This window comes from Trichomycterus rosablanca, chromosome 16 (assembly GCF_030014385.1).
Source record: "Trichomycterus rosablanca isolate fTriRos1 chromosome 16, fTriRos1.hap1, whole genome shotgun sequence".
NCBI lineage: Eukaryota > Metazoa > Chordata > Actinopteri > Siluriformes > Trichomycteridae > Trichomycterus > Trichomycterus rosablanca.
Window position 1 is genome coordinate 24455988 of NC_086003.1, and position 25519 is coordinate 24481506.

The following is a 25519-nucleotide window of genomic DNA, read 5'->3' on the forward strand; positions in this document are numbered from 1 at the left end:
TTGATAGTGAGTTATGGTGACATTGTACAGATTTTGTGATGTGTAAACATTGTTTCTTGCCATTATAAGACTGATTATAATAATGCTTCCTACTTTGTTTTGCAATTTCAAGAATTAAATAATAAAATAACATAAAAACAATGATCTGAGAAGTTAACAACCGTGGCGGCGGTTTTAAATCATTACCACTCCAGACCAGATGGGGCGCTGAGAATTTTACCGGTGTTTATTCTTCTTCGTTGCTCTGTAATGACGTATCGCTGAGTCTCAGTGGTGTTAGTGATCTATAGAAGTTCCAGTAATGGCTGGTTCTGGTTCTAACGTGAATATTCTGTATTTATCTCTTTATATTTTATTATCATGTGTTTACTTTAACTTGGCTTCGGAGATAAGTTTTGTAACCTGTGGCTCGGTGGTGAAGCTGCTCAACGTGAAACACAATGTTAGATTACATTCACACGATGTTCGTTACGGATCCGGTGAGTCAGTTCAAACCCAAACAGAAACAGTAAAGTTTAACAGTGTAACAGTAAGACATATTACATTAATATTAACATTTATAAATATTATCATGCACTTTACTGACTACTGTGAGTATCAGCAGGTAGTAGTGCTGTTATATCTTCATTCTAACTCTCAGTAACCACTTTATAATTCACTTTATAATTTACTAATAATGTATTTAATTTTACAGCTGTTACTTCTCTATCTATACCAGCCTTACAATGTTAACCGAAATAACACCTCCATGTACCCTCAGGTCCTGTTTGTTGTCTGCGTGTTGTTGTGATTATACAGATACTTCTTGGTATAATGTGAATCTCTGTTGTGTGTACTATTACTTTTGACTTTTGATTTATGTAACTTGCTACTGAGGCCTTAATTTCCTACCTTCCTACCTACCTACCTTCCTATCTACCTACCTAACTACCTACCTACCTACCTACCTACCTTCCTACCTACCTTCCTACCTTCCTACCTACCTACCTACCTACCTACCTACCTAGCTACCTTCCTACCTTCCTTCCTACCTTCCTACCTACCTACCTACCTTCCTTCTTACCTACCTACCTACCTACCTACCTACCTACCTTCCTTCCTTTCTACCTACCTACCTTCCTTCCCACCTTCCTACCTACCTACCTACCTACCTACCTACCTACCTACCTACCTACCTACCTACCTTCCTTCCTACCTACCTACCTTCCTACCTACCTACCTACCTTCCTACCTACCTACCTTCCTTCCTACCTACCTACCTACCTACCTACCTACCTACCTACCTACCAGACAGACAGACAGACAGACAGACAGACAGACAGACAGACATACCAGGGGTGGGGTGCCCACACTTTCGTGGATCTACTATTTCAGTTCACAGGTCATCGCAATCTACGTTTTAAAAAAGTTGGCCTCATTTTTTCAAAAAAGCTTTTTTAAAAAATGCGCTTTAGTTGTCTATATTAATATTTAGCATTGCATGGCAAGCGACTGAAATCACACTAACCTTTTTCTGATGATTTGCACTGAATAGTGTTCATCAGTAAGGGTGGACCGATATTTAGACTTAATTATTTTCATGTTAAAAAAGGCTGATTCACACAGGTAGGTTGATCCAAAAATGCTGTCAAATATGTGGCACATTTTCTTATGTTTGGATATTTTTCCTCGGCCAGCAGGTTCCAAAACTGTCCAGCAGAGGCCCTTGACTTCATATAAATGTCAGATTGTAGGGTTTAAATTTCTATATGCAACATGAGATCTGAATATTCTCAGTCAGCTTCTTCCACGTATGAACGAAACAGCGTCTTTGCAGTGTTGGTTGCGCACTCATCTTCACAAACAGTGCAGGTTACAAAAGGAAAAATGCAAAAATTGTGCAAACTGGCTACTGATGAATGAAAACTTTCTAGATTAGCGGTGCTTTAGGCGGGCTGAGGCGTAACTATGGTAACAAACCACAAATTAAAGAAATAGTGGCCACATTTTATGTCAATCACGGTGACCTGTTTGAATGAGGCCTGCTCTACCAGTGTGCACTGTGCGATCGACTGGTCGATCGCGATCTACGTATTGGGCACCCCTGACTTATAACTTTCTTCTTGCTTTGCTGTTAAGTTCCCAATAAAACTCTTGAAATGTCCTTACTTAAGTACAATTGAAATCAGCAACTACATTTCACTATAATCCATAATTAATGAAGACATTTTTCAGAACCTTAGAGTGTTGGTAGAGCACAGCTCCAGGGACCATGGTTGAAGCATCAACTTGAGTTACTGTCTGTAGAGTTTCAGATGCTCTCTCTGTGTCAGTGAAAGAATGAGACCAGATATACTCTCTCAGACCCCTGGCCAAGGATGGCTATGGCTGTCATGCTATATTTCTGCCAAACTGCTGATTGCAAGTATTGTGATAGTCCTGTAATGAAGACTATTTAAAACTTCATTTAAAAAATTTATTTTTAGGTTAACACAATGGGAAGTATGTGAACATCATTCTTAATTATGAGTTCTGGTAAGTATCCGCAGGGTTCATCTGGTAGGTGTAGCTTATAAAATAATTAGTACATGTATGGTCCAGATGGGTATGAATAAAGTACTAGCAAGTGTATGTCTAAATTGTATCTAAAAAAATAAAGAAGGAAAATAAGTCGTCACATCCATTCATTTACTCGCCAGTTTGTAGAAGTTTTATACAGAAACACTTAAAAAAACGCTCATGCTTTTAAGAAGCATGTGGGAGGATATTGTTTTTACTTACTTAGACTGGATGCAGCAGACTCTAGTGACCACTAAGACTTAAATTTTTCCATTTAAAATGTACATTTATATTGCAGGATCCATCCTCTCATATTTAACAAATTTGTTGTGTGTGGTTGCTGTGTTTTTGTGTGGAGGACTGTGTGTAGCTTGTGTCTGTATTTAGGATGGTGGTTTATTATCGTACAATTCTACTGTTGTATCTCAGGCAGTGGGCAGCAGTCAGTTACTGGAGTTACGACAGTAGAGGACAGCAGCAGTTACTGGAGTGTGCGTGGCACCAGTGGGGCAGTTTGTCACCGAGGGACTCCGGTCAAATGTGGCCAGAACATCAGGCTCACTCATGTAAACACAGGGAGAAATCTGCATAGCCACTACTTTTCATCTCCACTGTCATCCAATCAGGTTTGCAAGCATGTATTTCTTTTGCACTAGAATTTCTCCAAACCAAACCTAGTTCAAATATCCATGAAAGCTTTTTTATTGTGCAAATAATATATAACTTAGAGTACATGGTAATGTGTAAGACGTGTGTTTTTAATAAATGGCTTGACAAAATCTTAAATTTTTAAGCTGTTTTGTTATTATGTACATTTAATATATTGTTTTCCTATCAGGAAGTCAGTGCATTTGGAGAGGAAGGTGAGGGCGACCACCTAGATGAGTGGACTGTACTTTGTTCTGGATCTCTATGGGAGCGTGACGAGTCAGTGCGTTTTCGCCACACTGCTACAGACGCGCTGCTCTCAGTGACGGGAGAACAGTACGGCAGACCCATCCATGGCCAGAGAGAAGTACATGCCATGAGCGGCAGCAGCCAGCACAGCTACTGGAGAGCCATGGAGGGTGTATTTATGAAACCTAGTGATATTGTCACCAAAGACTTTAGTGGACCAACACACACAGAGTTCTAACTGTTTTCTCTTCAGCAGGCAGTATTAATGACAACACAGCTGTTTATGTTTTATTTCTGTTACAGAAATTACAATCTCATTTATTTTATACCTCGTACAAGAAAGATTACAAAGACAGTGCAATGATGAACAGAACTCACTGAGTGTGTTTACATGCACACTAACATTTGGATCGTCAGATTCATTTAATTATTAAAGTGCTCAGTTAAGCATTAAACAATGATTGTTTTAGATTTTAAGAACTCAAACACCAGGATTTGAGCTCATAATATGGTACACAATTCAAGAAAACACTGGGTACAGGGCAAAAATACATCCTTGACTGCACTAATTAATCATAGGTCAACACACATTCACTCACTCACTCACTCATAGGTGCAATTGGCAAAATCACTTCACTTCCTTTCAAAATAAGGTAAAAGTAAGTCAGAGTACCTGGGAGAAACTCCACAAGCTATGCCAGCTTGCCACCCTTATTTACGTGGGAGCATCCTAAACCACATACTAAGAATCATCTCAAAATAGTAACACCACCATTGTTGGTGTACTATTTCATGCGGTAGGTGTTTAGGATGTAGCTCTTCTGTTATTTATTAAGAACATGAAGTGTGGCAGAGGATTAGATGATTTGCACTTTTTAAAACAACAACTTCTAATGGTTTACCTGTAAAGTGAATTAAGAGTGGGCTAATGCGTCCGACAAGTTAGAGCATATTATAGGTTGAACAAAAAGGTGCTTGAACTGTAAGTTAATAAATGCACAAAGTATCATATCCATATCCATATCCAGTACCATTTGCTTAAATGTAATAATTAATACACACCTAATTTATGAATCTCCCAACTTATTTAATGATTCTTTTCAGGTGAGTGAGGGCTCTTATAGGCATGTAATTTTCATGTTGCCAAACTGTAGATTGTATGTTTATGTTGTAAGCAACATAAGTCTCAAAGTTTTTTTTGTCACTAGTGAAGCAAATTTTTTTGTTATCATATGTCTCATGTCTGAATGACTACATTTAGACTGACTGTTAATTGTTTTATTTTAATTTGTGGATAAATTACTCCTTTCATACACTAGAAACATTACAGAATTGCTGCCTTACATAAACACTGCAGTGTACAGTAAAGCTGTCTGGGTCATCATGCCTTTATTTATTAAATGCAACGACTTTGTGCAACATCCTTATCAGTATTATTTTTTGGGATCGTAACACAGACAAAATAGATCTGAGCTTTGGTACATTAATGGTAACCTTGAGCTCATTTTACCAAAATGTAACAAATAAGGGATAAATCATGAGCAGATGTGTTTAATGATTCAGTTCAGATATGAATTCAGTAGTGAAAATGGATTTTTGAGACACACACTACATTAATATACTTTTATGGTATTCAGATAATTTACAAACCTGAACAGTGTTTGTTGGTAGATGTTACATAATCATTTCTTACAGTAAATAAATTAACATTATGAAGTTCAAATGCTGTAAGATACTCAAACACTTTTAACCAAATCAGTTATTATGTTGCTGCAATTAAAACATGTGTTATAGAAAGATATTTTAGGTAAATAAAAAAACCAAAACAATTAGTTCGCTTCGGGAGGGAACACATTAAATATCTGCTCTCTGTTTATATCAGTGAACAACACTTCATTAAACGTTTAACTCTACAACATACATTTTTCAAATCAGATCTCATTAAGGGTTTACTTTTCTGTTTTACAGATGTTTCCTGTTCCAAGTTACATATTCCTGTACTAAAACCACATGCACAGTGTTTATCTACAACAGTTTGGTGTACCTTTGTATTTTTGTATACATTGTTATAAAGACACTGCTTTAACATTTTTGAATTAAATTGATTTTACAATTATAATGAACTTTCATCCATCTTTACCTTCAGCATAAACATACATTTAAAATAATTTGTTTTCTTTTATTTCTGTGATCAGGAATTGTTGAGATACCTGCTCTTAATGAATGAGTGTGTTAACATACACTGAAAATTTGCACTTATAACAGATGAATAAAGCTATAGCTGCAAACTAGCTTTTGATGAGTAGATAAAGTCCACATTCTCAAATCTGACCTATTGAACAAAGGACATTGGCCAATTTTACTCATGTACTTACTTGGTTTTAGTAGTGCCAAACATGGTGTAGTCTGATATTAAATGCTTTATTTTTACTCAAATGGTTGAGTTAAAATTGAGAAAATCCAAAATAATAAACACTCCTTAGGTTTAGGTGATGAGCTGACATCCACAGTGAGGTATATTCTAGACATGCTGAGATACAGCTGAGACTTATCATCTGCATAGGAGTGGTAAGAAAAGTCATGGGAGGATATGACCTTAAGAGAGCGGGTTGTATGTAGAGAACAGAAGAGGACCAAGTACAGAGCCTTGTGGGATACCAGTTAAATGAGTACATTGTAGATTCCCTCCATGACACCCTGTTTGAATGGCATGATGCCAATTTATACAGTTTGAATTCTGGAACATGTAAAAGTATGTTGTTTAATGTGAGATTAAAAACAAGACTAATGTTGTCTGCAAGGTGGCTGTTTATTTTCAATTTCACTTAATTTGTTATTTGCTTTAAATACAAATTCACAAGTTGTGAATACATACAATTATTTTCCCTGTTTAAAACTTATATTGCTTTAATCCTGCTGTCAATCCATAACCTGTATGCAGAGTTTACACGCTGTGCATATCAACAAGCTTTCTCATTTTCAGAAAATAATTACATAATTTTAATAAATATCCCATAAACACTCCAGTTTGCCCCTTTTCCAGATTAAAAAACTCCTAAACAAAGTACAAACAATTGTGAACAAAATCCATAAAAAACATACAATTCAATGCTGCAGAAAGTAAATCATTTGGCAAAAACAACCTTTGGCACTTGCAGATTCAGATTAAGGGGAAAAACTAAAACAATAGCATTATATATACCATTATGTGAATAATTTAAAACATTTAACAAAATGTAATGTGTTAGAATAAAATAGTTTATATTTATGTCATTAAAATCACATCGGCACATAATTATTTGTAATATTTACTGTTTTAGTGATTGTGGAGGTTGCATTGCAAATTGCAATTGCAAAAAGTCTCACAAGATGGAGCCACAACACTGTTCCATTCATTTGGAACCTAGAATAGAGTGTTTCTAGTTTCTTCCAGGATGATAGTAAATCACACCAAACATGGCCATTAGTATGTGGACATTAAGACAACACATTGATGGGTGCTTTTAAAACTATGGGCATTGTTTTAAGGTTAGTTTCCCTTTTGTTCCTCTAACACTAGTTACCATAAATAAGGCCGAGCAGCGACGATTCAAGTCAAGTTCCTCCACATGTAACTCCAAACCATTTATTTATTGAGCTTACTTTAGGAAAGCCAAACTGCTGCCACATAGCTGGGAGCACTCAAATGACTTAAACAAGGTATTTTAAATCACAAATCCTTACAATGTGAGGATCTGTATGCCTGGGCCTTGACCAGGGCAGGGCAGCTATACATGGCAAATTAATAAACTTGCTGGAAAGGTGGCATCCTATGACCATATGAGAGCCATGTTGAATCAGTGACATTTTTGCCCACTGTACTATAGAACCCATTTTACTGCCATGTTTGTCTACGGAGATTTGCCTTAAATTTATTTTTTTGCATGTTTTATGCATTGTATGTATTTAAAATTAAATAGTAAATAAAACTAATAATACATTAATAGCATTATAAATTATAATTAGAAGGGGTCTCTACACAATTCTGGCCATGTAGCGTGTGCATTTGAATCAGTACAATGTGATTCATTAATACAGTCTCATCTTAAAACAGGACAGAAATGGACAGGAGTAGAAGAGAAAAGCACAAGTGCCAACAGATATTAATTTCACTGTTGTTTCTTAATAATATCTCACTAATTATATAACAGATGTGTAGGTTGTATCAAACTTTACTGATACCAAGATGCCTTTACCAGTTTAGTCCCAACTGCCTCCCCAAAATCCAACAAACCCGGTGCTTTACATGAAATTACATGCAAGTACATTCCACTACGCCTTCATTAAACATTACATACATAAACAATCATGCAATAATCACGTAAGTAAACATGACTTACACTTCACACTGCTACACATTAACAAATGGGACAGTGTTACATTTTTTACATTACAGACATTACAAACACATACAGTGTTAAAGTCCCTGTTGTTACTAAGTCTAGTCACATATACTGGGCAACAATGAGTTTACACTGAGAGCTTGTCATGGCAGTTCTGGGATTTCAATGATTTTTGCAACTGTTTTATTTGATGTCACTGAATTAATAAAATGCATGTATCTTCATCTAAAACTTCTGTGAATATGAGTTCTTGTATAAGTTTATTGTGGATTTTCTTCAATATCACGAATCTGCTGGGTTATTTTTGGTAAATTAATGATGTTACTTAGTGTGTTACCTTACTACTACTAATCAACAAGCCATTGGTAGGATCTTTGACCACTTTGACTGGTATTGACTGGGATTGGTAAAGTCAAAGCAAATGTGTTGGTTTGGCCTTTGTGTTTGGATAAAAGCATCTGCTAAATGTCGAAAATATAAATATAAAATATAAATATAAAAAGAGAGCAAGATTTTAAGCCCATGGTGATGTAGACCTTTCTTCATTGTGAATAGTTTGTTTTCCAGCATTTTCTTATTTATAGCATTTTGGTGTTTCTTGAATTACATTTCAGCATTTGTTTTCCTGACCTTGGCAAAAATAACACAATTTCTTGTACTTTAATCTAATCAGGAGTTGTTTGTATCTCGGACACTGAAGCTGCTTAGAAATGCCCTTAGACAATATTGTTGATTAGCACAAATTTATAATCTGTTTGCTGTCATCTGTACAAAGCTTCTTAGACTTTTCTATTGTAACACCTATGACTCAGTGTATTGGGTGCAGTAAAACTAGCCCTTTTTATTTGGCAACAAAGAAGCTATTATCTGAAGTCACAATAACAAACAGGGCATTATGAGGCCATGACACACATTTAAATAACATCATGCAACGTTTACACCACCAAATAATTAATCTAAGTTGCTGTGTGGATTTATTTTTGAGACAATATATGTCATATTTTAAATCTAAACAAAATTCATAAAAGTTTGAAGAATGTGTTCCAATCTTTTAGTCACTAAATTATTAAAATCCTGTGACTATGACATACATGTACCTCACTAATGTATGTAAACTGCTAAACATAATTACAGATTCCCCTCATGCTCCATTTTATAAACCAACCATCGAATTAATGTTATGTAAGACATGGAAAACAGTTTTAGTTTTTATGCTGGGAGGAGGGAGGAGCGATAAAAAAACCCTTTTAAGTATTAAAAAAAACCCTAATTATTATCCGATAAAATTTAGCCACAAAAAATGTTAAATATTGGTTATTACAAATTTATTTTCAAAATTACTTGTGAGTAAATTGAAACTACTGTACTCTACTCAAACAACTACAATAATAACTACAATAATTACAATAAAGTATTTGGGAAATAGTAAATAAATAAATAAATAAATGTAAATTAAATGCAGCGTGTTAATTCCCACCTGAGGCGTTTTGATTAAATCTACCATCACAGCAACAGTTTATTTTACTGTTTTGCAAACACTGAATATTAAAATGAATATTTTCTTTTTGATGTAAATGTAAATGAAATCTGACAGAAGTCTCTTGTGAATGTTGAAACATTAGACAAATTAAAATGCTATTTCTACTAGCAAGCAACTGTGACTAGTAACTATTTTAATTCATTTCATTTACATTATTACAGTACCACACATAAACACACTAATATGTTAGAATGAACATTAGTATTGTAATGTTCTCTAACCTTACATTAGCTATATTAAAAGACAAGTGATTGAACAGTTAATGGTGTTTTAAAACACAACACCTTAAATAAGTTGAGGTTTCTCTTGAACCTTTGGTTGGATGATGATGATTGATTACAATTGTGTTTTATACCATTATACCAAGGTGTGCCAAAAGATATACAGTATATTCAGTGACAGTCGCCAAAACATTACAAAACATTACAAATTGTTCTAAATTAAAATGAGATACTTGTACCTTTAAAGAATCTGGGATAGGGGACACCAAGATCATAGTCACAATATATACGCCACCCCAACACCCCACCCAAATTAGCTTTGCGTAAGAATCTGTCAGCGTTGTTCATATGGCAACCGGATACATTTGTTCCCCCAATGTTCAAGGACACTTGGCACAGTGTAGCTGCTATAGTTAAGACTGAATTACACCAGTTATTACAGTGACCATAAAAGACAAAAAGTCCAAGAGCTCATCAGAGTCTGCAGAAGTCATCATACTGTTGATGAGACAATATTTTTAGACTTTAAGGAGACCTCATACTGACTTTTGATTAACAAAACTGTTTACTCCACCCGCTGTTTGTCTGGGGGGGTCATTCAGATCTTTCAAGCGTGAAATTACCCATTATTGTTGTTGTGGTGGGACATAGTTTTCAATGAGGCAGTGTTAGTATCTACTCTGTAAGCAAACATTTTGTGATAAAAACAGTTCCAGAAAAGTTCGGACATTTTTTAAAATGCAAAATAATAAAAAAATGAGAATGTGAGATTTGTTAATTTTCTTGAACCTTTATTTAACTGACAAAAGTACGAAGAAATGACTTTTTATATTTTTACTGACCAACTTAGGTGTATTTTGTAAATGTAATTAATAATTGAATTTGATGTCTGTAACACACACAAAAAAGTTGGGACAGAGGCAAAATAAGAGTGACATGTTTGTAGAATATTTAAGTTACACCCTTCTGACATTTCGCAATACACAAGCGCATTAGTAACAGGTTTTCATCATTGGGTACAAAAGCAAAAATGGGGTCTGGCTCACCACTTTGCTCTAAGCGAGAACTGTCATTTAGTCCAAAAAGAACATTTCTCAACACAAGATAAATGAGTTCTGTCATTATTTACTGTATATAATATTATGATACTATTATTTATTATAATATTGATAATATTATTATGTATTCAAAGAATCAGAAGAAATTTCAGTGTGTGTAAAGGAAGACCAGAAACCATTATTTATTGTGCATAACCTTTAAGCACTCTGACTGCATTGTATGCTAAACTGTCATGCTACTGTGATAAACATAGCCACATTGGCTCAGGAGTACTTCGGAAAACCGTTGTCACTCAACACACTTAAAACAGGTTCAAGAGCTTAACAAATCACAAATTCTTTTTTATTACATTTTACAAAATGGGCATTTGGTTGGATGTTCCAGTTCCATTATTTAACTGAATTCACAAACTATTAAACTAGTATTGAAACTTGGACAAGTATATCATTTCTGCACAAATTTTAACAGGTAATAAACTACTCCATCTACTTAGACTAATGCTGAAATAGCATTAAAATTAAATAGGTAAAACAAAAATGCCTGGTTGATTAATACAACATACAACAAAGGAACAGATATTTTAATCCAAAGCAAGTTATGATCCAGACTTGATTAAAAACCTTTCATTCTGGTGGTGGTTGGGCTTCAACCTTTCAAGCAATGGTTCAGTACCTTAACCAATGAGCTACCACTGTGCACAATATAAATTTGTCTTAAAAAGAAATAGTGTTTAGTGTTGTATTTTAATTTCCAACTACAGACAAATGATATTTCAATTGAGAGCGGAGCTGAGACTGCTAGTGTAGATATCACACATAAGCACCATGAAGTCAAAACCAGTGTATTTGGTACTAACCAGACATTAGTCTGGTGGTCAATAGACGTTATAAAAAATTAAGCCCTGTGCATGTGGATGTGTTGGTATTGCTCAAGAAAAATGTCTACAGTATTTGCCATCATGTTAGGATAGGACAATGTCAACCATTGTCCCACAGTTTTACCAGATTATGTGTAGGAGATTGCTTTGAGATACATACGACGTCTGATTTACTTGCTTATCCCACTCCAAAACTCTTAATAATTACAACAGATAACTACTGACCTTTCAATGTTGTTCTGAATGCCAAACCAGCTCAGATCTTGACCTTTATGCCTGATGTAACTCACGTTAAAAATGGTTACCACTTTGTTTGTTGCATTAGGCAATTGCTAAAATGAATAAACTGAAAGATACGTGCTGACATAAAACCCATTAACTCGTCTGATACTTTCATGAGACACAATACATGTAAGGATAAGGATGCTTGGTTATTGGTAAAAAAAATCTAATGTGCCTTCCTGTCCAGAGAATAAGGTGTATAGTTAGTTTAAGAAAGTTGTACTGTACTGTCACAACAGCATACTTCATTCACTGTGCTTTGTTGTAGGTTGTGTGACTTTAATCTAATAAAAACATTTGTGAAAAATGATCATTATTATTTAAAGACATGCACATGCACACATACAGACAAAGTGAACTTGATTTGTGATATTAGTGAACGACCATTGCTAATCAGCATGACCATGTCTAAGTTGGTTTGTAGTAGAAAGGTTAAACACTGACAGCTGGAGAGAAACTATAAGAGACACAAATGCATATTAACAAGGCCCAAGGAATCCTGGATCTTATTGCATTAAAAGGACACCAGTCAGGAGCCCTTGTCTCCCTGTCAGAAAAAAAAAACATAGGTGGACTCGTATCAGTTCATCAGTGTCATGTTACATCCATGTGTTAATTCCAGAGCTGAAACAGGAGTCCTTGATTATTATGTTGAAACCTGGATGCATATTGGAGTCTTAGTGCATCACATCCAGAGTTTGCAGGCTGGTGTCTTCTGCACAGTGTGAATCCTGCACAACGGCATATATATCATTTACAGATGGTGTTGTTTTTAGATGTCCTGTGGTGTTATTTGGAAGTTAAATGGAGCACAAGTTATATCTCCCAAAAGTCACAGTGAGTGGGGTTACTCCATGCCATTCCGTAACATCTGATTGGCTGCAATGAGCATGACGCTGATGATGAAGGCCATTGCAAACGCACAGATGAGGCTCTTTCGGACGCACGTCTGTCGATTCTTCTTTATCGCATGCACTGATAAAGTAAAGAATACATATTGATATTAAAACATATAAAACAGGCAAAGAGTGTTTCATAGATAACTGCAATATATCAGATTTTTGCAATAAATTGCAAAATTTACAAAATCTGGTAAGAGATTTAGATGAGTCAGTCAATAATACTGTAGATTCATTAGAGAGGTAAGGTCTCTTAGAAAAGATTGCATCAGTTTTGCTTAAATTTTATTTGCATTTATTTGTTTACAGTATTTAAAATAGGGTGGATATCTTTGAAAAACTTCACAGGTGGTGCAGTGGTAAAGTACCCTCGCCTACTGCTGAGATCCAGGGGTCCAGGGTTCGAATCTCAGATGTGCTATCAACAGGTTGGGCCTAACCAGTGGCAGGTGTATTTATCAGTGTGCTCTCAGTGCTGGTCCCAAGCCTGGATATAAATAGGAGTATTATGTCAGGAAGGGCATCTGGTGTTAAAACTGTGCCAAGTCTGGTTTGTGGACCAGATCCAGCTTTTTTTTTATTTAATAAACCAGAAATTATTAAAGCAAAGAAACATAAGAGACAAACAGCATATGATGACTAGCCTGGCTGCCTTGTTTACACTGTTTACATTCCCTTGCACAATGAGTAGAATCTTATCATGCCATAGTTATGGTTGAAAAAGACAATTCATTGCTGTAATTCCTTGTAGATTTAAAATTAACCTCTCAATGCTTTAATGTGTAGATTTAACACACACACACACACACACACACACACACACACACACACCCACACACACACATATATATATATATATACAGTGTATCACAAAAGTGAGTACACCCCTCACATTTCTGCAAATATTTCATTATATCTTTTCATGGGACAACACTATAGACATGAAACTTGGATATAACTTAGAGTAGTCAGTGTACAGCTTGTATAGCAGTGTAGATTTCTTCTGAAAATAACTCAACACACAGCCATTAATGTCTAAATAGCTGGCAACATAAGTGAGTACACCCCACAGTGAACATGTCCAAATTGTGCCCAAATGTGTCGTTGTCCCTCCCTGGTGTCATGTGTCAAGGTCCCAGGTGTAAATGGGGAGCAGGGCTGTTAAATTTGGTGTTTTGGGTACAATTCTCTAATACTGGCCACTGGATATTCAACATGGCACCTCATGGCAAAGAACTCTCTGAGGATGTGAGAAATAGAATTGTTGCTCTCCACAAAGATGGCCTGGGCTATAAGAAGATTGCTAACACCCTGAAACTGAGCTACAGCATGGTGGCCAAGGTTATACAGCGGTTTTCCAGGACAGGTTCCACTCGGAACAGGCTTCGCCAGGGTCGACCAAAGAAGTTGAGTCCACGTGTTCGGCGTCATAGTCAGAGGTTGGCTTTAAAAAATAGACACATGAGTGCTGCCAGCATTGCTGCAGAGGTTGAACACGTGGGAGGTCAGCCTGTCAGTGCTCAGACCATACGCCGCACACTGCATCAACTCGGTCTGCATGGTCGTCATCCCAGAAGGAAGCTGACGCACAAGAAAGCCAGCAAACAGTTTGCTGAAGACAAGCAGTCCAAGAACATGGATTACTGGAATGCCCTGTGGTCTGACGAGACCAAGATAAACTTGTTTGGCTCAGATGGTGTCCAGCATGTGTGGCGGCGCCCTGGTGAGAAGTACCAAGACAACTGAATCTTGCCTACAGTCAAGCATGGTGATGGTAGCATCATGGTCTTGGGCTGCATGAGTGTTGCTGGCACTGGGGAGCTGCAGTTCATTGAGGGAAACATGAATTCCAACATGTACTGTGACATTCTGAAACAGAGCATGATCCCCTCCCTTCGAAAACTGGGCCTCATGGCAGTTTTCCAACAGGATAACGACCCCAAACACAACCTCCAAGATGACAACTGCCTTGCTGAGGAAGCTGAAGGTAAAGGTGATGGACTAAACCCAATTGAGCACCTGTGGCGCATCCTCAAGTGGAAGGTGGAGGAGTTCTATTTAGACATTAATGGCTGTGTGTTGAGTTATTTTCAGAAGACAGTAAATCTACACTGCTATACAAGCTGTACACTGACTACTCTAAGTTATATCCAAGTTTCATGTCTATAGTGTTGACCCATGAAAAGATATAATGAAATATTTGCAGAAATGTGAGGGGTGTACTCACTTTTGTGATACACTGTATATATATATTTTTTTTTTTATTATTTTTTTTTTTTTTACAAAAATTGTAGAAATAACTTGGAAAAAGTGGAAAAAAATATTACAAATATATGACAAAGATTATTATCAGCTCCAAATGAAATGACCTTGGATCAGTGCTGAATCTATTCAGGAGTAGTTGGCTGGTTTATTCAGGAGCTTAGAGACTCATCCAGCGAGTCAAAAACAAAACACAAAACAATAACTACACACTGGGGGGCGTTTCTAATTTGAGCTATTGTTTAGAATCTGGTGTGTGCTTTAAAGGTACCCAAACATAGCAGTTTCCACACATGCACAGCTGAAATATCATTAAAAGCATATATGCACTACTTAATGTCATTACTGAGCTAAGATGTCATAGTTCCAGGTATCAGAGTACATCTTCAATAATCAGTTTTCTCCTGAAATCAATCAGATAATAGTTGCATTGTATAGCCTGACCTACTTTTTTATTATTGTGCATAGCAGCGGAATTTTATCACTGAGTATGTTCACTAAAAGCATGTGATTACAAGCAAAATGATTACGTTTTAACAGGTTTAAAGATATATCACACAGAGCTGAAGTCATAAGTTTACATACACTAAGGTTGAAGTCATTTTTATCACCTCCACAGAATTCATGTCAACAGACTAGAGTTCTAACAAGTTGTCTGGAACTTCTACCCTGTACATGATTGATCTGTATTCATTCAATATAATGAAATAAATAAAAGCTGATATAAATCATTGCCTCTAGTTTTATTCTGACATTTCATATTTTAAAAATATAGTTGTTCTAAATGACCTAAGAGAGGGCATGTGTAGTATAATTAAATGTCAGGAATTGTAAAAAACTGAGTTTAAAAACTGAGTTGAAAGTGGCTAAGGTTTGGTAAACCTATGACTTTAACTGTAAATAATAAAGGCTACAGTGAACCTGTATGTTTTGAGTGCTTTGTATAGATAGTCCTTGTATATCTGTTGTTTGATAAAGTACTATTGTCTTGAATCATTCTCTTCATCATTGATCGTGTTGTTCAGGGTGTCTAGATGTGTCAGTCTTATATTTTTTCCACACAGAACAAAAATAATTTCATTTTTTACCAATAAACGGTTTATAAGGGCTTGTTTTCTTTAGTTAGCAAAGCATACTATATTTATGCCATTCTTTTAAAACTACAGAAAAAATTACACAACCAAATGGTAGAAAGAACAATCAAATACAGCAGTGACCAAGCAACTACATATCAAGAGCTGCTTTCTAACCTAAAACAAGTTACATTAAACTACACTGGTAAAAGTATTTGCCAAAGCGAAGCAATACTTTGGCTTTGGTCATTTAATCTACTACTGAAACACGAACACACAATTAATCGAATTAATTAATTTAACACAATGATTCAAATACAAAAGAGGTGGAATTATACATTGATGCAGTCGATCGTTTTAGGAGCTTCTTAATGGCACATAACACTATATGGCCAAACATATCTAAACTTCCTTCCTACTGACTATTGCTAACAGGTGCAATGATTAAATAATTTTCCTTTTTTTTAGGGTTGCAGCAGGTCTCCACAGAATCACCAGGTTGTAATGCATTAACACAAACTGATTAGGATGACAATACATCGCAAGGCCTCGGACACCCCCCTCATAGTTACAGCCAACCATGCTTGTATGTAGCCACCTGACTGGCTGACAGCATCACTGGAGACTCGAAAACTGGATCCCCAGTATTAGAGGCTAGTGAATTTCACCGCTGCGCCACCCAACCATCCTAAATCAATTATATAAATAGTTTGCTTCCCACAGTGTGGCAGCAGTTTAAGAAAGACTCTTTCTTGTTCCAGCATGGCTGTGTCCTTGTGCATAAAGTGATCTGAGCATTGCCCTATTCATGCCAAAAGTTTGACATGTTCAAGGTCAGGTGTCCACATACTTTTGACCATAGCATGTTCTCTTATATATTACCGGTCATATGCAGCATTAAACATTCATTACACAATCAGTAACACATTTCCACTTTTAGGAAATGAGACAGGACAACATCGCATCATTTATCACCACAACCTACCTTCTTCAAACTCAGTGTGGCAGTTTCCTGAGTTCTCCTTGAGGCTTTCTTCCTCATTTACGATGATGTTTTCGATGTCCTTCATGGTCAGATGGTCCCGAAAGGCATCAAACAGGACTTGTTTTAGCTCCTCTAGAGACATCTGCTGCATGTCAAACTGTGGGGAGCAAGAGAGGTGGACAACATGACAACATCTATTTATAGGAGAAATCAACAAGATAAAGAAGCATGAAAACTAAACAAAAAAAACCATAAGGTCAATATGCTTTTTACAGAACACATGACTTTTATCCTCATTAACCATCCACACTTACAGATAAAGGGTTTAAAAACACTAGTACTAAAAACAAACAAAAAACTTATAAGTACATAAAAATAAAAGTATATAAAAATATATGTTAATTTGCAAGTTGATTATACTTTTTTAAATATTTTGTTTATGCATTTTTATCCCAAGTTTTTAGCGTGTCCAATTACCTGATTATATCATGCTTCCTCTCCACTAATGCTGACCCCAGCTCTGATTTGAGGAGAACGAAGCTAACCCACGCCCCCTCTGACACATGGGCAGCAGCCGTATGCATCTTGTCACCCACACCAGGCGAGAGCATATATGCGTACGGAGAGACACACCCTGATCCGCACTCTTTCCCCACCTCTGTGCAGGCGCCATCAATCAGCCAGCAGAGGTCATAGTGCATCAGTCACGAGGAGTCCCTATCAGACTTAATACCCCACCCCTATATGAACAACAGCCAATCATTGTTCATGTGGCTGCTCAGCCCAGCCAGATGGCAGAGCTGAGATTCAATACAATGTATTCGAAAATCCAGCTCTGGTGTGCTAGCATGTGTTTTTACCGCTGCGCCACCTGAGCGGCTATTATACATTTGATTAAATAATTATTTAAACTAATATTTTATTTTCATCAACAACATTTAGATCAGGGTCACAGTGGGTCCAGTTTCACCATGAAACACTAGGATGGACAGGGCACCAGTCTATTGCAGGGCTTTGGCTATCTCCACTCAGACATAGGCAATCATATCTGTGCTCCAACCTCAGCTTCCAAAACAAGGTGGGATACGTAAAAAAATAATTTTATTGTACTGTACACGTATCATTGCACTGTACTGTATATGTATTTATGATAAATAAAGGCATTCTGTTCTATTGTATTGTATTGTATTCTATTCTATTCTAACTCTCTTAATGCCCTTAAACAGAGTTTAGGTTCTTCTTTATTAATGAGGAATCCTAGAGAAACAAATTCTCTTCAGCTGATTTAACCTGCTGGCCAGAGAAGTGTACTTGTCCACTTGTTTAATCACAAAACACCTTTAGAAACATTTTCTTAAGCATGTATTTTTAACAAGAGCACCTATAAAATCCTTGAGCTACCTCTGCACTGATTTCTGGATGGTGAAACTCGTCCAGACTCAATGAATTATTTAACTGCATAAAATAAGAGTGGATACTGTTGAAATGATCGGGATATGTTCTTCTGTCATCAGTACTCACTAGTCTAGCAAAACCACACCTACAGAACAGCCGGGTATTACTGACACACATCAGATATGCCACAGACTGATGGACTATGACGTAATTTGCAGAGAGACCAACATTCTCAGAGCAGCTAATAAGTGTAGTAATTAAAAATACAGGGAGGCCAGCAAAGTAGAGCAAGACCTGTTAGCGTATGTTTTCAGAAATCGTTATAATTTAGATTTTCATTCATCTTTCATTCATGTTTTATTTAGTTTTGGCAGCAGGAACTTATTACAATGAACTTATCAGCCCAAACAGTATGTTGCTGAAATAAACAAAAAAGTTGATGAACCATCCTGATATGTTACAATTTATTTCATCTGCAGATAAGAAACATGTAGCACTTCCACTATTTCAAACAAAATATAAATACATTTCCTTCAAAAGCCATGAGAATTACTAATGAGTTAGTACCCCCCTCTCCCTTATCTGCAATCATTTGCTATGGCTTTCCTCAAGATTTTGGAGTGTGTCTGTTAGGGATGTAACGATGCACCACAAGACCGGTGCACATGTGCCACGAATTGGTAATTAATGTTGGATTTGTTTTTAAATTTATTTAAGTTTTTTTTACACAAAAAGGGAAATGTGCAGCATTGTTTTGCATAGTTTTTACCTACCTCAAAAATAAAGGGCATTCATTATTTAGATAAATTAAAGATTTTATTTATTTTTTTCAAGAGAAATAATAAAAGGAAACTTTGTCATAATTTGTCTTCAATTTCATTTTGTTTAAAAAATCTGGAAAAAAATCGCAAAATGAACCCAGTATCGTAAATCATATCGCTTCATGGGTAGAGTGTAGCGTTGCACAGGAGCACAGCCAACTGTTGCCACAAAGTGTGAAGCATGAATTTTAAATAAGTGATTTTAAACACGTTTCAAGCAATGAGTGTGGCTGAAACTCATTAAGTAAAATGGGCGTCCACATAATTTTGGCCATATAGCGTGTATTCTATATTTGCCACACAACACTTTTGTCTATACCATTTTTGTGGTCTAGTACTCACTAACTATCATTTGGTAAAGTGGCCAAAAATACTTCTGTGTTCACTGTGAGATTATATCATACCTCTCTCCTTCGTTTCCGTCCTCTCTCTATGTCTTCATGCCTCCTACTTGTCTTGACCTAGTTTGCTTTTTGTTCATTTACTAAAGCATTCAGAGTGAAAGCAAAGATAATTCACGTTTGCCTGACATCCTATCTGAATGGCAGACTAAATGAGAAGTGAATAAAAGAACAGCGAGCTGAGGGATTAGCTCGATAACACCGTTGTCTCGCTGATTGACAGGTACAATATTCTGGTGTAGGTCTGACCTTTTTAGATTCGGAGGGAATTCATTAGAAGAAGCTGAATCATATTGTGTTTTTTGTTTAATTTTCTTATGGGATACTTTGCACAGCAGAAGATAACGTGGTGATAGTTCTGTTAAAATTTGCATAGCTTCGAGAGAGAAAGTCAGCAAAAAAAAAAAGACAGATGAGATGTGTGGTGGGAGAAATTAAAGGGAAATAAACACTGTCAGTGTGATCTGCAACTTGCATGAAATGTAACCTACATTTTCACAGGAATCCTGTGCGGAGGAAGGGTGCACTTCTGCACCACTAACGGTATGCATAGCAAATTACAGCCATTCCTTGGCTGTACACAAACTAACATAACTAAACTAAAAGTTACAAGAACATAAATCCAGACAAATGGAACATAAAGCAAAAATTATGTTTGTAAATGTGCACAATATTTAAGTGCTCTTCCTATTACAAGAAATGTGGAAATATCTGGAGAACAGGATGGATAAAGCAGTTTAAATTTGGCAATTGCATAATTAGGCTTAATTTACTATTCAAGGTTTGGAAGGTTTGAAGTCTGGTATGGAAGAACTTGGCTGGCCCATGCAGATCCTTGACCTCAATTCCATCATACACCTTTGGAATGAACTAGAATGGAGATTGTGAGCAGCATCAGTGTCTGACCTCATAAATGCTCCTCTGGATGAATGGGCAAAATTTTCCACAGATACTCTCCAAAATCTTGTAAAACGCCTTACCAGAGAAGTAGAAGCTGTTATAGCTGCAAAAAGGCTATCAACTTATTGTTAATGTACTTAATACTTAATGTATTAATGACATTTAGGATGGGCTGTCATAAAAGTCACTGTAGGTGTAATGTGCAGGTGTCCCAATACTTTTACTCGAACTGTAAATCTTAACAAATATTGTAACAAATAATGTGTATTTTTTCCTTTCCATCCTTTCTTACTCCTACAAAAGTCAGTATTTGAGCAACTGCTCGGCTCATTACATTTTAAAGTAACATAAAATTTAATTACGGGAGATTTTTGGCTACCCTCCCCATCTCTGCTCTGCTAGAATCAGTTTATTAATTAGCGATGTACGTATAATGCAGTAATGCCAATTATGAGATAAGACCAGGATATTTTTTATTAAGCCTCCTTCAGTAGATGCAGTTTAGATATTGATCTCATCAGAGATCCCATTTGGAGATGATTCACACCACTCACACAGGTATGACTCCCCCTAATCCCATCAGCCAATCAATACTGTATTATCACATGTAGACATCACAAGGCACCGTCTTAAAGTCCTTATCATTTCCATTTTGTTGTGTCGCACTCATGTATTCAATCACTTAACTGTTGACCTTGAAATAAACACACACACACACACACACACATACACACACACACACACACATATTCTCTGGATTTTCTTCCCGATGCTATGGCAGGCTGAAATTCATTCCCCAGAGCTTCTCGTGTGGTTTGGAGAGGTGTGAATTAGACAGATGGCATTTTGTAGTGCACGGTGTGTCAGAAAGCAGGCATTTCTAGCACGAAGTGTGCCGTTTATCAGCCCAAAATAACAATGCATATTCTGATTTTCATTTTTTTGTTCTAATTTTTTTATTACCACCACCTTTTCTCATTCACCATGGACTCCTGGTTTCAGCTACCTGCAAACAACCCAAAATCTGACATGCTCAACTAGAGATGCTAATATAATTATTGCACATAATTGCTTGACTGCAAGACTGAGATTTGAGGTGATTAGGATTTATCTACTACAATGCTGCTTAAATTCAAACCAACTCAAATCAAAGGATTATGTAATAGTTCACCAATTTCACATACTATCCAACACAGATGCATTTGAGTTAGAATACAGCTAAAATTCTGGCTGTTTTGGTGATAATAGTTTATGTTTGGATTCCACAAAGCACATTTCTAGTAAGCTTAGAACATGTAAAATGCAGTAAAGAAAAGAATATGATTGTTAATACTCATGAACATTTATTACACCAACAAAAGTACAAAGAAAATATTTCCAGTGTTTTACTGACCAACAATTGTAATTGTAACTTATATAAACAAATTAATACAAACAATTAATCTATACACTTCACCATAATACCTCTTAGGCGGGAGTTGTTAAATATTTCTAATAGCACTTGTGTCAGAAGCTTGATGATGTATATCAATATTAATTGGACTTGCAACTTAGCATAAAAGCCTGAGCAACAAAACAATATGTAATGCCTTCAACAGTTAATTTATTGAGACTGAACTCCATCACTCAGTATACAAATGTCAGCTATAAATATAAACGCTTGAAAACATAACCTGCGTCACAGTGAGTCATCACATCTCTACTCTAGTGTGTTATGTTAATGGTCGGACTGAAAGGCGCATTCAGCCAGACTCACTCTAACCAAATTTTCTTTTTTGTCTTGCAAGATATATGAGAGGACTTCAATTAGCAAAGTACCCATGGAGTGGTGGGCAGGACTGAGAGGAACAAACACTGCATACAGATTAAAGTATTGCAAATAAAACTTCACTCACGTCAGAGTCAGCAGTTATGGGATACAAGTAACAGGAAATTAGAATAAAATATTCATTAAAATATATTATTATTATTATTATTATTATTATTGTTATTATTATTATTATTATTAATAATAATAATAATAATAATAATAATGTTTATAAATAAGAAAGCACCATAATTAAAGAAGCTCTATTAAATTCTAAATTATTATAAATATCAAAAAATTAATGCTACTGATTGAATGAACACTTAATAGCATTAAAGCCCCCAAAACTAGTAATGGGCTGGTTACTACAGTGCCATGAAAATAGTCAACTGTAGTCATATTTTATTTCAGATATTCAGACATTTTATAATACAAAAATAGCCCTAAAAACAAAACATAGTTAAAGATAATTTATAAAAAAAATTAAGCAGCAGTAAAATATGCTAGCACACCAGAGATGGGATTTCGAATACATTTTATCGAATCTCAGCTCTGCCATCCGGCTGGGCTGGGCGGCTGCATGAACAATGTATGGCTGTTGTTCATACAGGGTTAGGAAGCCGGACAGGGACCTCATTACTGATGCAATTACGACCTCTGTTGGCTCACTGATGGCGTCTGCACAGAGTAGAGGAATAATGCAATCATGGTGTGGCTCTCCGTACACAAGGCTGATCCGCATATGAACTTGCCTCGTGCAGGTGAAAAGATGCAGTCGGCTACTGCGCTTGTGTTGAAGGGGGCGTGTGTCAGTTTGCTCTCCTTAATTGGGGAGGGGGTCAGCATCAGAAGAGAGGAAGCATAACGCAATTGGGTAAAAAATTGGACCCACTACGAAATCGGGAGAAAAAGGGGAGAAAATGCATAAAAAAATATCCTACACCAACCAGTGTAAAAAAATTCATTTTACTTTAAACCTGGTTTGTGCCACATTTAGCAGCAACAACCAAAGATCAGTATATGAGCGCAATATGGATACATTTTTGGCCCACTTCTTTTATTAATTATTAAATATATTTTTATCATTTTTTTTTAACAATTATTAAAATATATAATTCTGGAAACTGTTACTAAGTCATTTCCAGGGTAAAGACAGTCTGTTTTAACTAAACACTTAAATGCTGAGTGTTTTACTGCATGTAGTGTGCTTTCTGCACTGCAACAGCGAGATATGTTTATTAAGCAACACTTAACAGAGATATTTAGGGATTTGCACTTTTATGATTATGACAGACAGTTATTGTTCACACAGCACACTGAGATCCGGGCTGCCTAGAGGATTTACTTATTGGAAGACAAGCACAGTATTAATCAAAAGATATAAAAAGCAAGCTGACAAAGCTGTATTTTAAGTTGTTTTGAGGTGGGAAAAAAGATACACACATGAAGGTGGAGAGTGTGTTTCATAGTTTTGAGGCAGCCATGCTAAAAGCACTATCTTCAAGTGTGTGGTCTAAAAGAAAGAACAGCTAGCAAATAAGTGTCAGAGGATTGAAAAGAGTGCACAGGTAAATATGTTTGCAGGAGATTGGAAAGATAGGTGGGGGGCAGACCGTGCAGGGACTTAAAAACCAGCAGAAGTAGAATACAAAATATTGTATTCTATATTAAACCTGTGTAGATGTTTGAGTGTGGCAGTGATGTGAACATTGCAATAGTCAAGGGATAAGGAGGGAAGTCTGGCAATGTTCTTTGTGATGTTTTCAATGTGAGAATGAAATGTAAGTGCAGAGTCCAAAGTGACACCTGTGCTGATGTGACTGTTATAAAGTCTGAGATGGTCAATTGGGATTGATGTTTTATTTTCTTTAAGGTCGCTGGGGATGCAAACAATAATGCCTCAGTTATATTATTGTTTAGCCTCAAAAAGTTTGCACTCATCCAAGTCTGTAGGTCTGTAAGGTCATCAACCAGAGCAGAAGGAGGCAGGTTGTGTTAAGATTCTTTACGTATATAAATCTGTGTATCTGTGGTTCACATGAGTTTGCGGGGCCAGTTGTGTGGGGTGGTGTTAGAACCATCTGTTACAGGTGGGTGTAGAAAAATAATTTAAAAACCAGTCCAAACCAGAAAAAGTTAAGACTGAGTCAAGACCAAAACTTAAAGGGTTCTTTTCACAGTATTAGATTAAAGATTATTCATTGCCTCCTGTCACTGCCTGTGAGGAGACAGTTAGTAAAACAGTTAGTAAAAAGTAAAACGATTGAATGAATGATGAATTGTGCTGCATGTGTAGGAGAGATGTGTAGTCAATCCTAGAAATATTGCTCAGTTTTAAAATAAATTGCTAAACTCAGAATTATTTATCTTTTTAAACTTGGTTTAGAGAGATTTTGCTGTGCAAACATTTTACACTGTTTTATACTTCACACTTTCATGATAAGAAATACGTGCATGACTTGGTGTGAAAGGCTGATGCAACTATAAAGTGCTTTTGCTTTGGTTGTTACATTTTATTTACTGATATAAAACCCTAAACTGTAGAAATACTCATGTATCAGTAGGGCTGAAATACTTCAGCTTCAGTGGAAAATAATGCTAATAATTCTAAATAAATGTTTACCTCAGGATGCTGTTTAATATCTCCCAATGTCAAAAATTCAAATCCTCAGAGCAGTTCATAATGTAATTTATTTGGCTGAAACCTCGTGAGTGTTTAGTAATCATATCTGTGCAGTGAATCAGGTATAACAAATGTCTGACCTTGTCTGACTTTGTCAGAATGCTGCAACTGTGAGAGCTGCAAAATTCAGTCACATACAGACACATGAGAATTGTTCAGTAATGTCTACATCTGTTATTGTTAATGCTCATTTAATAATATAATAAATGACCAAAGTTACAATCATTAACGTACATTTACATCATTATGTAAACATTGTATTGTGTCTATTGACCAATACAATGCAGACTATGGGACAGCTCTCATTAAAAAAATAACAAACTAGCTGCAACATCTGGACTTCTGCCTAATTGTAAACCAAGTTGGTTGGAACCAGGGATGGTCATAACCCTTTGAAATGGTTGGCCACTAAATACACTTTATTTTGAATATACACCAATCAGGCATAACATTATAACCACCTTCATAACTGACTGGTCTGCGGCTATGCAGCCCTA

The 25519-nt window shown here is 36.2% G+C and overlaps 2 protein-coding genes across 2 annotated transcripts in view; one reads left to right on the plus strand and one right to left on the minus strand.

Moving 5' to 3' along the window:
- The first annotated feature begins 301 nt into the window (after positions 1–301).
- Positions 302–5507, plus strand: sdf2 (stromal cell-derived factor 2). The gene is made up of 3 exons (XM_063011603.1): positions 302–479; positions 2968–3164; positions 3377–5507. Exons 1-3 carry the CDS (start codon positions 302–304, stop codon positions 3671–3673), a joined length of 672 nt encoding a protein of 223 aa, XP_062867673.1. The 3' UTR covers positions 3674–5507.
- Positions 5508–12589: 7082 nt separating this feature from the next.
- Positions 12590–25519, minus strand: part of caln2 (calneuron 2) — a 28721-nt gene continuing 15791 nt past the window's right edge. Inside the window, exons 5-6 of the mRNA XM_063011771.1 lie at positions 17016–17172; positions 12590–12771 (exon numbers count right to left, since the gene is read on the minus strand). Coding sequence (XP_062867841.1) covers positions 12644–12771; positions 17016–17172 — 285 coding nt within the window. The 3' untranslated portion in view covers positions 12590–12643. The remainder of the gene's footprint in view (positions 12772–17015; positions 17173–25519) is intronic.